The sequence below is a fragment of the Argopecten irradians genome, chromosome 7 (genome assembly GCF_041381155.1).
Source record: "Argopecten irradians isolate NY chromosome 7, Ai_NY, whole genome shotgun sequence".
Lineage (NCBI taxonomy): Eukaryota > Metazoa > Mollusca > Bivalvia > Pectinida > Pectinidae > Argopecten > Argopecten irradians.
Window position 1 is genome coordinate 46,835,931 of NC_091140.1, and position 15,016 is coordinate 46,850,946.

The 15,016-nt window shown below is 35.0% G+C and overlaps 1 protein-coding gene across 1 annotated transcript; it reads right to left on the reverse strand.

The window, feature by feature from the left end:
* Nucleotides 1-523: 523 nt before the first annotated feature.
* LOC138326717 (uncharacterized) lies at nt 524-5,387 on the reverse strand. Its single transcript, XM_069272732.1, has one exon. The coding sequence runs from the start codon at nt 4,964-4,966 to the stop codon at nt 860-862; it is 4,107 nt and encodes a 1,368-aa protein (XP_069128833.1). The 5' UTR covers nt 4,967-5,387; the 3' UTR covers nt 524-859.
* Nucleotides 5,388-15,016: the final 9,629 nt, after the last annotated feature.

A 15,016-nucleotide genomic window follows, 5' to 3' on the forward strand; every position in this document is an offset into this window, starting at 1 on the left:
AGCTAGAGAGAATAACGAAGAGCGTTGGCAAAAGAAAGTGGAGAAATATGAAAATGAAGGAATGTCGAGCTCTGACGCTAAAGCTAAGGCTGACATGAAATTTAAGGACGATGACCTTAAAGAGTTCTTTGATTCCTATAAGACACTTCTATCCAACCTGTTGCAGTTAAAGCATGGGAGATTACACACAGAGGTGATGGAATCCATCGAAAACTACATAGACGATGGTATGGACAGAGAAAAGGCCATTCGAGTGACTCTCAGACGGTTCCATCATCGATTTGAAGACTACTTCACAAACAACTCTGATGACGAGGAATCAGAGTGGTCAGATGAGGAGGATGAGGATGAAACTGAAGACGATGATAGCGAAACTGATGATTAGATATTCCTCGTGGACGTTCTCGGTGTATTTTTGTACAAAACATTAGGGATGCGTGTAAATTTTCTATTGTTTCTGTAAATAAAATTTGTAAATATGTCTAATGTTTTTGTTATTTTATCAATAGAGGAGGATACCATCGACAATTTTAAAGATTTTATTACAATAGACAAGCAAAACACAAATAGTACAAAATGAATGAACAATAAGAGCCAACATTTCATTGTATATACAAGCTAAGATACTTTAGGCGTAACATATAGAAAAGTTTATTATATTTACAAGCAAAATAAAGAGTAGCTGTTTTAAGCTTAGATATACAATAGTTTATTATACTTACAAGCAGTGATAAAACTTAAGACTTAGGCTATACAAAATTCCTCTGCATTAGTAGATACACATATGGTGGAACTTTGACTCACAAATTGATGACTATTAGATACATGTTTAATAAAACTGAAAGCATGAAACGGTTCATCATTGCGGAATTTTAAAATGACCATAAGCCAAGCTGTCAATGCCTGTGAAATAACGTTTGTCATCGTAAGGAGACAAACTGGTCTTGTTAACAGTAATACTGTAAAGTTGATGGTCAAAACTACGTATAAGGTTCATCTTATGTTTACAACTACTTTGGTTAGACAGACAAAGTAAGTAAGCTTGATGTCTCAAATGTTTTTCAATGACGCTCTTCTTTACCCCCTTGGCCGTACGTTTCTCTATACCCCCACATGTCAGGCTGTACATTTTTGGTTTTAATCCAACAAATTGATCCATGATCTGACCTTTACATTCGTCTTTCATTTTGCCGAGGACTTTGCAATTGTTCATGCTGTATAAAGGACTATCTTTCGGAAAATTACTGGTGTCAAACAAGTCGGCGTTGTCATGCATGTCTTTGTACCAGTCATGTGTCTCTATACAGTATGCCAGTGAGTCAGTATCAGTAAAGAGCAACTCGGCTTTAGACCCATACTTTTGTTTGATGAAGTCATAATGGAATTGATACATAAAAATCTTTGAGACTTCTAAAATACAGAATCCAGCATAAATAGGTCGATTGAAAACGATATTTGTTTTCTTCATGTTGACGGCTACGAGATCTTGATTAAAGATTTTAAATGACTGAAAATTTGGCTTGGCACAGACCTTTCGCAGACGTTTTGGTGTATTGACCAACTCTACACTGACTCTCTTTCTCATGTTTTCCATTGTTTTGCCGAAAACGGAGTTATTCATGAGTTTGAAAAAGTCTTTTTCGAAATCGTTTCTAGCAACCATTCTTTTAGCAGTATTAAAATCAATGTAAGGCTTCAGCCATGCCGATTGAGTGAATTCAATGACTCGGTGAATTTTCGTGAGAACCATACCTTTTGAAAGGTAATATTTCAAGTTCCTGTAATGGAGGACATACTGCTGCTTGGAACAGAGATTTGGAACTAATTTTCTGGACGGTTTTCCCTTAATGTTTAATTTCTTCCTAAGGTTTTGAGAATCTGGAGAGAGCATGTCTTTTGTTACACATGTGTTCTCGGGGGCTAATGGGTAACAATTATGTTCATCGTGTAAGGATGTCGGATATTCAAGGTCAATTTCCAAAATATATCCCATTTCTGAGTTGTCATCAATGTTACAAATGTCCAATTGGTCAATTTGTTCAGGTGTTAACCACGCAAAGTTTTTCTCTGGTAATACCTCAGACATGCTTGTACCATACAAATTGTTCATGTCTAGGTACGTAAGCCAAGTGTTTGGTTTTGAAGGGTCATAGCCCGGTGCTTTGGGGTTATTTGCCTGAGCAAATTTCTTTGAAATCATTGATACACCACCACGAACACCCTTTTCAACCATTAAGACCATGTCAATATCATCCAAAAGTTGAAGTTCTACCCCGGTCATTTTTAACATGGCTTCCCAGGAAAATCCAGGAGCCGTGTAGTAGTGTGCTGGGTCCAGGTGATAATAGTCGAGACTAATGGAGCGGAAGTTTTCAAACACATCTGCCAGCAGCAATACGTCCGTCTTTAGGTATAGGTCATGATACTCACCAAAACATGTCATGTCAAATGTTTGCCATACTGATTGTGCGTGTTTGTAGTCTGTATCTGACAAATCACTTTCTGCTAGTTTATTGTAAAACTTGTCTTTCCCGGGCAAGGTCTTTTCATCAAACTTTTCGGGTGATGTCGCGTAATCGTACGGATACACCCCTTTCCTGAGAAGAAGTTCAAGATGCTGTTCATCGGGAAAGTGTTTTGACAAGTTTGAAAATTTACCCATTCCGTCTACTGCAAAATTTGATACCAGTGTATCAAGAGAAGCATTCAGATATTGTAAGGAATCTATGAATCTCAGATTCCCCAGAGAGAATGACATATACTTCTCCATATTGTTGGGAATACAAGACAGGGGTTTCGATTTAAATTTTCCCGCCGATTCCATCAACAGATGCATGTCATAACCTCGTAAGTTATGAAATATCACAGGAATGTAAAACTTTGATCCTTGTGATCTTTTGCCTTGTCGAAACTGAAACTGGAAGTTACAGTTACTGTGGCTTGCGCCTCTAAATGACCCGTTTAGATGATCGTGATCTCGAACTCTGTCATCTCCTAATTCCTTTTGACAAATGTGACATGTCGTTGCATGTTGAAAGGATGACTCTTCGTACTGTGTCAACCTAATTGGTTTTACATTCTGCAAAACATCACAAATAGTTTCTTCTTCTTGGATTAATTGTTTGAAAAAGTTATCGACTACATCAGGACCTCGATAGACCTGTGCGGGTCTAGATAGCTCGTCTGAGGAACATTTCACCATGTAAGAAAAGCCTGAAGGTTCGTGTTTTTGGTATCGTGTCGTAGACGATATGTTCGAGTCAGGCTCACATGTGCTAACGGGGCGAACAAAACTTTCAAAGTCAGCATAAATCACAAAAGGGACCTTAAGTTGCTTGTGAATTTGATTAAATTTAACCCACTGTTGCTCTTCATTTTTAGGAAAACTCAGCTTTTGGGGGCCGTGTGGCGAGCAGTACGGAACATGATCATCTAAAATCTGCTGTGTCGTGTAGTCATGGAGACAATAGTTACAATAATACGTTTGACCGTTGTGTGCGGTTCGGTCCCCGAGCAAACGGCTGAGATTTCTAATGAGACAGTAATGTCTGCTTTCCCCTTTTGAAAACAATAGGAGATTCACATGTTTAGTGCTTCGAAGATCAGTCACGTGTAATGGATATATTTCACCCCCTTCTAAACCAAAAACATTGATGGAGATGTCATTTTGTTTTTCAAACTTCGAGACTTGAGACAAAGGAAGTGGAAATTCAATACCATCTATATTTAACTCCGATTCGTATTGGATATAATTTGACACGCGGTCTGGGTGGTTTTCAAAGGGAAAATGATGAATGGAAGCTAAGACTGACCAGAGGAAACACTTTTGGTCTGTGTTTTGTATGTTAAGAACGGCCTTTTTCTTTTGAATATTTGATGGCAGGGGGATATAACTACTACCCTCAAGTGGCGTGTACTCTACGGTGTTAACTTCCAATTTCAAAATTTTGTCTATTGTCCACCCACTCCCATCCCGCTCGAAATTTTGATATGCATTATGTAGGTTATGGAAAGCCTCAGCGAGTTGTGCTTTTAATTGGGATACATTTGTACATGTTAGATTAACGGACCTGAAGGTGGGTTCAGCATGAATGGCTTCATTGTTTTGGTCATACTTTACAAATTTTATAAAAAGCGTGATAAACCATTTCATACCTTTGACATTTTGCAGCCTTTCTTCTAATATGTCTTTGATCAGTATTTGATTGTCACTAAAAAACTGCAACACATCCCAAAGGTTTCCCGGGTTTGGTTCTAATGTCTCTGTTTGTGCCGTACCATCCAGTGCAGAGATACCAGCACCCTGCTGATTGCGAGTTTTCCATGAATCACGTCGCTTCACACACCTTTCACATACATCAGTTCTGTCACCATAGAAACGTTCTGGGAGAGGTCGATGACACCATTTACATTCTCTCCCTTGTTCACCACACTGTTGACAGAATTTTTTCCCTGGAAGCAGATCTTTATGCTTCATACACCAGTTACATTTATTCTTTGTGTTAGTCTCCGATACAATTACTTCATTGACTATTTTCCTTTCTTTTAAAACTGGAATATCGCCATCCTCATTTCGTGCAGCACTAGCTTCAGACGTTGAACCTGCTTTCCTTTTTCCCTTTATATCCTGAATCACAGGTATATTTTCTTTGTGGTGTTTTACATGTCTTTCAAAGTTATCTTTCCTGTTAAAACTCACACGGCAATGCGAACATGTATATTTAATAGAATCGCCATGAAATGTCCTTTTATGTCTGAGCAAATGGGATTTTTGTTTAAAACATTTATCACAGATATTGCATTTGTTTTCATCGGATTTATTGATACTGGAAGGAGCAGTCCTATTGTCAGTAAGGAGGGCGAGACGTCGGAGACTTAATTCTGTATCCGTAGATAATCCATTGCAAGTAGCCCACTCATCCAACTCGGCTACATTCTGTATTGTGTACATACGACCCCTGTCCATCTTACAGTTCACCTGTGTAGATAAAGATGTATACACCTTGACAGCTAGCGAGATAATGACACTCTACAGGTAAAGTTCCGCTCGATAGGTTTTCACTTTTTCACTGTTTGTCCCAATCTGTATGTTTCACCTGTATTTAATCCGCCGTGTATATACACACGTCCGTACACCTGGAGCGATACTTTTCTACTGATAGGTAAATGTTACTTCTTATTACTTACATAAAGGCAACGGAAAAACCAAGAGTGACTAAAAATAACCATGATGAAAGCGGACAGGTATCGACTTGTTAGGAGGATTACAGTACGGCTGACGCAATGCACATAAAAATAGCACCGGTCCCTCCACATATGTAAATAAGATGATCTCAATAAAGGTCATCCTCCCTCAGGAAATTCCTATGAAAGGTCAAGAGGTCAGTCCCTCATCCCTCACTGGTCCCTCACCAATCCATCCCGCCAGGGAGGGATTTACTATAAATATAGAGGGAGGGACGGAGTGGCGTAGAACTCTCATTTCCTATTCATCATATAATTGCAATTAAACAAAATGAATTAATAATTAAAGACAAAAGGTACTGGCTGGTACTGGATATACGAAAACTGCAATAGCAATACAACCTTGTGACGTCACGTTTTGCGTCGTCAACGAAAATGATATTTTCTCACTTGTTAAAGATGTTAATGCTAAATTTAGAAAACAGGTTTGTATAATTGTAAATGACAATACCATTAGAATTTACATTTAATATATCGCACAGTTTTCATGTTTGGAGAACTGTTTTGCAGTTGCTTTTTAGAACTCATAATGGGAACAAGATCAGAACGACAGGATATATATCTGTAATAATAACGTCGATGTATACTATAAGAGGAAAATACCCTTCCATGCGTGAATAGAAAGTGTAGGGGTTCTACCATCAGGATCACAAAATGTTGTAAACATTCGACAAGCTTCCAGTATAACTACATTTTGTGACCTTCGAGTAGAATTAATAGAATAATTCATCTACTTTGGGGTGAGACAGGAGAATCTCAACCCTCCGGATAAGTTTCCTAAGTTTCAAACACTCTGAGCCTCGAGTTTGGCAAGTTTCACATCAATCTTAGTAAAAAAATATTACTAAACCTGTAATATAGATTAAAGAATTCCTTAACTTTAAATTCTTCATACGAAAGCATTAGAAAATTTAAGGAAGGTTTCTTTACTTAAGTGTTTTCCTTAAATTCTGTAATGGTTTCCTGTGGACTGTGGACTGATGGAGACTTTTTTAGTTATAAGGAATTCCTTATAATTAAGGAATGTTCGTGAGGGTTTAGATTCTCCTGTCTCGTCCCAAAGTCATTTTAATTACACAACAACGTTATTTATGAGAAATATTTGCCACAAAATAGTTTCCTATGTTCCTATTTTTACCTCGAAAAAACTAAGACAAGCTGCCTTAAACGCCTTACAAAAAAAGAAGGCAAACGCACATATTCCCTAATGCTGAAAGCAAGGAAAAACTGTCTAATATAGAAGCTACCACATCTCTTTCCCTTTTGTGGATTACTATTTTAGAAGAACCTATATCATATGTAGAATAGTAGAGTAACGCTACCTTATTAAGCAGTTCTGATGCCAGAAAGTGACATTTTAACAACTTGAATAAGTCTGTCGGATGATTTCAATCGGTTTGACTCCTGAAATTGACGCCGATTCATTATATACCGCATGTACAGATGTATCCCCGTCATCTCAAATACCACCAAGAAAAAGCAGGGTAGAAACTGAAAAAGTAGAATCCTTATTAAGAATCCGTATTTAATCAGTGTAGCGATCACTTCATAACTATCTTTCTTTATACGAGTAAACATTGTTATAATATCTTCATTATAATAATTCTTTGATTGAATATTCACTGATTCGCTCTAAAAATCGAGATTACAGCCAGCAGGAATATCGCCATTATGAAACAAGCACAGACGGAAATATAAATTCGGGCGTATTTAGTTTTCAAATAAAACTGAGCCTTCATAGGAAAAAGGATTACTAAAAACTTCTGAACAGAGATACCTAGGGTGGTAAAGATTGACAAACAGTGGGAAAAAGGTGGGGAAACTTGAATTGATAGAATGATATAAATAAACATATTGTAGGGTATGAAATCTGTATGCGCTTTCAAAATGATAAAATAGAAGATAACTGGCATCTTGAAAATTACTATACATGCATCAAACAATGACTTCAGGCGTAAAAAGAAGATATTACAATTGGTTGACATGTGTAAATTTAAAATGCATAATATTAATCCGTTCTTTAGTGTCGTAATCATCCCAATAGTAGGGAGAGCGTAATGATAATAAAACGCATTCCATGGTGTATCCAAGTACGGTGTTTCTTTACTGAAAACATATTTCTGTGTAAAATAATATTCATTGCAAACGTCAGTAAAACCACTTCGTTTGCAAAAGAGCTAAAACAACTCCATTTTGTTACCGGGATATCTGGGTTTGCGGTTTCAAAGCGGTTTACCATTTGAAAACAGTTCATGAAATCCTCCGAGTTGGTGTCATTAAAAACCTCCTCGCAGTACCCGAAACCTCTCCCATAGTCCTCCGCACACACAGTATAGTCGTCCACTACGCCAGGTAACATTCTGTCACAAAATACGACTAGTTTAGTAAACCATGTCATCATCGTTGCCATGAATTCAGTTGGCATGGATTTGATGAACAAGAGTATTTCTGTCATCATTCTTACACAAAAATCACCTTGGTACTCTTGATTCCATTCAGTGCAGAGAGATATATCACTGGTGTTAGCCATGTTTTTAAATCCTGATTTCTTCAATTAGACTTTTGTTTGGTAGATCAACAAACTTGTCAGAGTACTCAAATGTAGATTAGAAAATATTTCTAAAAATTCTATTATCAAATATATAAATGTCTGCATATATAAAGCTACCCACCCATCCTTTAAAGACAAACTGTATTTGTGTGTATCAAGCCATATATATGCGGGTATCTGGTGATAGAAACAAAGCAAAGGATATTTTGTAAAACAGAAAGACACGGCCATTGACGCTTATTTAAGTAATACAAAACGATTACATGGTCCTAGTATCTATCTGATCCAGAGTAGAACTAAGACAAATTTTTACATAATATAGCTATTATTGATTTCAACCAACAATTTCGTAACTCAAGCCGTTTCCGCTTAGGTATGTATTAAACCGAGTTATAAGCTTTGTTAAAGTTTAAATAAATACTTGCATTGAAGTAAAACTCCCAATGCGATAAATTAATTTTTCTCGCATTAATCTTTGTGCTCTCAAAGCAAAGGTCTCGGTAACTTCCAACATAAATGTATTTTTAACTAGAACCATTCGTTGACAAAATGCTTGATAGAGTCAGTCACAGATTTTAAACTTATGTGATGCATAATAGTAACATATAAATAATCTATTTACATTACTCTGGAACACTGTCAACCTCTTTACATTCTATAACATACCCTGCTATGATAAAAACGATCGTTTTCTCATTGTAATCGTCATATTAATATGTTCTTTAGGTCAAAAGTCATTTGACGTCGTGTACGTGTGTGTCAGCTCAGGTTCGAGGAGGTCACGCTTCACGTTTGTCTCTAAACATAGACTTTAAAGTTGATATCAATAAGAAGAAATATAAGTTTACAAGAAAATGGACCAAAACAACAATGACACTACATGCTACATGTACATTATATAATGCATATTTATAAAAGTAGACCCCGCCACAATCCATAGCCTTTAACTAAAACCCTATCATACCGCGACAAACGTGCCCCTATCCCGCCTTACGTATGTACTACGCACCTCTATTTCCTATTTGTTACTTAATCCTTCAGAACACCGCACAGAAAGGGTTAGGCTTATTCATTTTTTTAAACTCTGTAATGGGTTTTACGGATTTATTCGACAAAATTTCGGGGCTTTCCGTGTACGAAAATAGAATAACATGTACCGTAGTAACAATACACGCACGACCGATAAAAAAGACGGGACAAAATATATTAGATACAATGACCAAATATGCATGACATGTACTCGTAGACAAGATACGCATGCTTAATAGTTCAGCTAACACAGGGCCATGAACCAACACATATCTTAAAAAACACAGCCGCTTCATTATATTATTTAATCGTGCGCAGTTTTGGAATTAACAAACCTGTCGACCTTAAAGTTGTATTGCTGCTAATTTCACTGTAACGATATGTAACTTAAACATTTGATATTTAAACATTGAAATGTAACTTGATGATTTAGCTCCCCAAAAGCATATGTCGGCCTATAAGAGAGCCGAAATCTAGGAATCATATATTCCTGGTTTTGAATAAAGCGCCTTCAATCACCGCCATGTTCAGTGACTTCGGATTCCGAATCGTATCACGTAACTGACGTTCGACACGACCTGCACGTGGTGAGCCAGATAACTAGCGTAAGCGCACATGTGTTTGTTTACGTTTTCCTTCTGGCTTATCATGAGCAAATCATGCTGGTATATGTCCACAGATAGAGTATTTGAAACATCCAATTTACACATTACCGTAAAATATTGTGTGTATCAAATATAGTAATGTGCGAGCATTATTTTCTTTATAGATAGAGTCTGATGAGGTCGACCACATGTTTTGTTTATGAAAAATTGTTGATGTTTTCTCTTGGTTTCACAACTCTCGTTTTACTTCGAGATTGTCGCGACGATGTTCGGAAGAGTTCGGAATGATTCGGCATCTTTGGAGCCTATTTTTCACGTGTACACGTTAAAAAGATTTTTTACTTTTATAATTAAAGATACTTCCAGTGCTGCAACTTTATAAAAAGTGGTAAAATTAGAAAGTTTAAAACTCAGGCAGACGGAGAAAAATATGTATAACACTTACAGTTTTCACTATGACAAAAAGAGTGAAATTTATAGACCATACAACTTTAAGTAAATTTTAAAAGTATGCGAACAGTCCACAGGGATTTGAGAATTAGTAAGTTTATATCAATATGGACACACTAGATAGCCTAGTTGAGACGATTTAGGGGTCTAGATAAAATCAAAGTACTGAAAGTACTAAATGGCTCGGTCTCGATGATTGGAGGAATATATTTCTAAAGTCAAAATTTTTCTTTTTGGACAATAAGAAATAAATTTTGCTAGTGTTCCTTCCAATTTGGACTTTTGAGGATTCCTTGGACACAAAGGTATTAAATAAGAAACACATACTAAACTCTTGGGAGCCCATTCCAATATTTCCTATGATGTTATATGCCAAATGATTTTATAGCATCTTTAAACTTTTCCTTGTTAATTTGATGTCAATTAAAATATCCATTCTGAATTGCTATTCTCAAGTTCCTGGGACCACAGTATCAGTTAACATGTATTGTTTTACAGCAGAGACAGACAAGAGGCATATTTTTCTATGCCAAAATGTCTTAAATATAGAATATGTCAGTCCTCTAAAAGACTTATCAATACAGTCATACCATTTCTGAATAAAATGGTCAATTGGTCTACTTTTAACAAGTTTTTGTAATTATTCTTTCGTAAAACATCAAGATGATTGATATATCCAAGCATGAATTAAACTAGCTCTGGATAAAATATCTTAAACATCTTACAGCCATTTAAAAAATGTCTGGTCCATTTTCATGTAAAGTATACATTAATTCATAAATATTACTTGATAATTTATTTGATGTTATGTAGTTATGCCAAAAAGTAATTATTCTACATTTTATTTCAATATCAATTGGGTATCTTGTTAGCTTGCCATAGACCATGAATTGTTTTATACACTTTCTTAACTTGAGGAAATTACAAATGAATTTTTCTACAATATTTGTATTTTCAAATCCCCATACTTCTGATGAGTATAATAAAACTGTTATTACAAGTGACTAAAATATTTTCAGTTTAAAATCAACAGGAAGAGATACATTCCTTAGTTTCTTAAAAATAGCAAACACTGATTTAATTGTTTGTTCAGCAGTTTTTTCCTTTTTTTTTAAAAAAACCCCGCTACCATTAATGTTAAAGATGCTCCACCGCCGACAGATCATAAATGATATTCATCATTTGAACAATAATTTGTGTTTAATCATGTATATATATGTCTAATTAACACAAAAAATATAATAAAATAATATATTTTGCCTTTGGTACATGGGCAGTCCGTACTTCATTCCATATAGGATACAGTATAGTGCCACGGATTTTTTTCGGGATGCAATTAATTATATTTTTAATTTTCTAATTTAAAATGAAATTAGAAGCTCAAACATTTCAATGGTGGTAATGGTGTAAAATTTGTTACTTTTGTAACTAAAGAAAAATACTAAATCGTCTGCTCCTGTTTTTGACAGTGAAAAAATACCATTTGTCAGCGGTGGAGCATCTACCCTTCTTATCAAAATAATTTTATATCCCATAACGTAAACTGGTGTTGTTGGGCCAATTTACGTTTTGAGAATATTACAACGTTTATCTTTCTGATATTAAGTTATAATTTCCATGTAATGCAATATTGTTCAAATCCGTTTAACATTTGTTATATAACAGCGTCATCGGCATATAAAATGATAAAAAGTTTGGGATACATGTCAATATTATCTATAAATAATTTGTCAATAGTTGTCAGACAATTAACATTGTTTTTAAGATAAGATAAGATTCCAAGTCATCAAGGTAGATTGAAAACAGGAAAGGAGATATAAATAAGGTACCATACTGTGCATGTACATGTATATGTTCAAGGTAAATAAACAATGCAAGCTGATCTTGCAGAATTGCCTTACAGCGTTATAATAGATGCAGTATGTATCATTGCATTGGATGTAATTGATTTAAGGGCAGTTCATGTGGTTACCGAAAAAAAGGTAAAATCACCACTTTCAGAGTGATCAGAGAAGATTGATAGTCAAGGAGGGAAAACATAAGACAACCTGTGTTATGCAAATTAATATTTAATTTATTTTAGATAAATTGTGCTGAAGATGATGATTAGTGTATTATTAACGATATAAATCGAAATATGTTTTCTAAAAATATTAACAACTAATGCCATATTGTGTTATAAATTTAATGTTTTATTTATTCTTTTTATTTCAAGCATGTACATGTCATAGAAAATAATCAAAATACCAACTATATGCTTAAATCATATATAAGTAAAATTCACAAATCACAACACTAATGTGTATTGTATATATGGAATGAAGATGTCATGATGATGGTAAGTATTTGGATCAAAAATGTTTACAACATTAAATGTATTATATATATGGAATTTGAATATAATGATAGTAATTATTTTCAGATCAAAAAATATTACAGTATTAAGCTACCAAAGTTGAAAATTATTTCTTTCATTTTGTTCACACAATTTTTCTCCTGGACTGGTTCCAATTGAAATGATATTTGCATGTAGACATTCTGTAAAACATAAGGAAACAATAAATGTATTAACAGAGTAATTACTGAAAAGGCTAATATCATATAATTAAACATTTTTTTATAAATAGCAATACCAGTTTAGAGTACATATTATTGAAATTTATTTCCTGTTTTTCTTTAGTCCTCCTGTTTTTTTTAGAGTTTTGTCCTTCATAAATTGATTGTAATATAGCATTTGTCATATAATGTATCTGATAATGTGCACGAGGAAGTATAAGTATACGCATGTGTGCATGGGCACGGTGATAAGTTATTAAAAAACTGGCGGATGCTGAATATGAAAGGCGTAAAGTCTATTTTGCCGAGTAAAAAGTTCAAAGAATTAATATTGTTCATACCCAAAGATATAATCGCACTAAAAACAGTGATCGTGTAGGCTTTTGTGTGATTGCATTTGTAAGAATGTGCCAGGTGGTAGAGATTAGTTCCGCTCGAGTGATCACACAATGCAAGTGAGAGTGGGGAGTATGTTTATGCAAGTTTTAATTGCTAATCTCTGATGATTGTTGACAAAATATAACTCAGGATAATTGCTAAACATTTAACAGTTTCCTCCACGTTTGTTGTAGATTGAAACAGCTTTTTGAGTGCCGTTCTACCACAGGGCCATGTATAGTTACTATATGAAAAAATAGCCAGAAATACATATAAAATGACACAAGTATTTTTGGCTATTTTTTCATATAGAAACTATACATGGCCCTGTGGTTCTACGGTAGAATTATGAAAAAGAAATCGGCATTTTCATCGATCTACAAATGAAGTAGTCCAAAAAAATCTCACTTGGAGTTATACGAACATTTTATGTATTTTTTTTCATTCGGACAAAAAATTTACTTCGTTACTTACGTAGTTTACTGAATATGCTATATATATTATCAGAACGTCAAGCTCCTGTAGGCCTACATGTGATCAGAAACATATATGTATATATGTTTCTGATGTGATGGAAGAGGCTAAAATGTTTTTAAAGTATGATTTAGTGACAATCTCTAAACGTGCTTTAATATGTATATATAATCTGATAATTATTACATGTGCTTATAAAATTATCGATAATTATAGATGTGGTAAATATTCATACCTTATTAACTGCCGTAAGTTGGAAGATTACGCCACCTTGGACATTTAGAAAATGTCCATCGTCTGTCACGCGCTATTTGATCCGAAGACAAAGTTTATCCTAAATTTTGTTAGAGTTGTCTTTCTTCCATTGTGGATTTACACGTACATGTGGCATAACGCAGCCGTAATAAACAAGTCTCCATTTCGTCCTGAAATTTATTTGCTCCCGAACTGATTTGATTCAAAGTACAAAAATCATTATTGTAACAATTTTGATGTTTGAGGTGAAATATTGATTCATTTTTTCCGTTGCGGGATAATTGTCACTAGTAGGGACTAAACGCGTGGGGCGAAACGAAGCATTTTCGGGACGAAACGTCTTCATGCATTGTCAACAACATTTTCGGGACGAAAAGTCTAAATACATTGTAAACAATTCAAGTGAAAATTTTCCAACCTAAGATCATTTGGATAATGTATATGGTAAGGATATGAAAGCAGTAATCTACTATTCCTGTTTCAACATTACAGATACGCTTATTTCAGTAACTTTCATATTCAAAATTTATTATTTAAAATTCCCGGTAAAATCAAAGTTGTTGAATAAACTGCCGTTAGGAGCGCTAGTATCTGCGAGCAAGTTTTTAGCCAATCCTATTGAGGAAATTGACTGAAAGAGAATTTTGCAACCACGATCACAAAGGCGAGGTGATTACCTCGCCAAAAATCGGTAAAATTCGTATTCTTCATATATGCAAGTGTACTATGTAGAATATAACAGGAAATTAATGAGTACGCAAATAGGCCAAATTGGCGAGCATTTTGGTGTTTTGAGGGTTCGGGGGAGACCCCCGGGAAAAAATATTACGATTTAGAATGGCTGAGATATGAGTTTCACGATGTATTTTGATGATTTTGCGAGCGGCGAAGGCGCGATATTTTGGTGTTTGAGGGTCCGAAGGTCTCCCCGAGAAGGAAAAATATTACTATTTACAATGGCTGTGATGAGTTTTACGATGTATTTTGATGATTTTAAAGCGTTCTTAACATTGTAATTTTTCGATTTTAAGTTACCTGCATTTAGATAATGATAATATTGTGAATGTCGTCATATCATTATGTAGCTGCAATATTGTAGCTCAAAAGACTTTTTGACCGATAATGTTGTCGTCTTTAGAGCTACAATTGGTGCCTATTACCGCTAGTGGAGCAAAGTGAAAATTTCGCTATATGTTACCTGAAACATTTTTTTCGGACCATTTTACATGCCTTACCTATTACATGTTATCAATAAAAAAGAATTTTCCCGAAATTCGTCCTAATTCTTCTTTTTTCGTCATCAGCTAAAAATGCACTTGTTATTTGTCAAATCTTCCACCATTACACTTATCGAGGATTACCGTGTTTTCTCGCGCATCCAAATAAGGATCTTGTGCCCATTTAAGGAAATAGATACTACAACTTTACAGCTTTCGGGACCTCTCTTGGTGTACCGTATGTGCAATAAAAACAA

What these genes read in the sequence shown, in the direction of transcription:
- LOC138326717 (XM_069272732.1), bottom strand. Translation starts at nt 4,966, where the DNA reads ATGGACAGGGGTCGTATGTACACAATACAGAATGTAGCCGAGTTGGAT.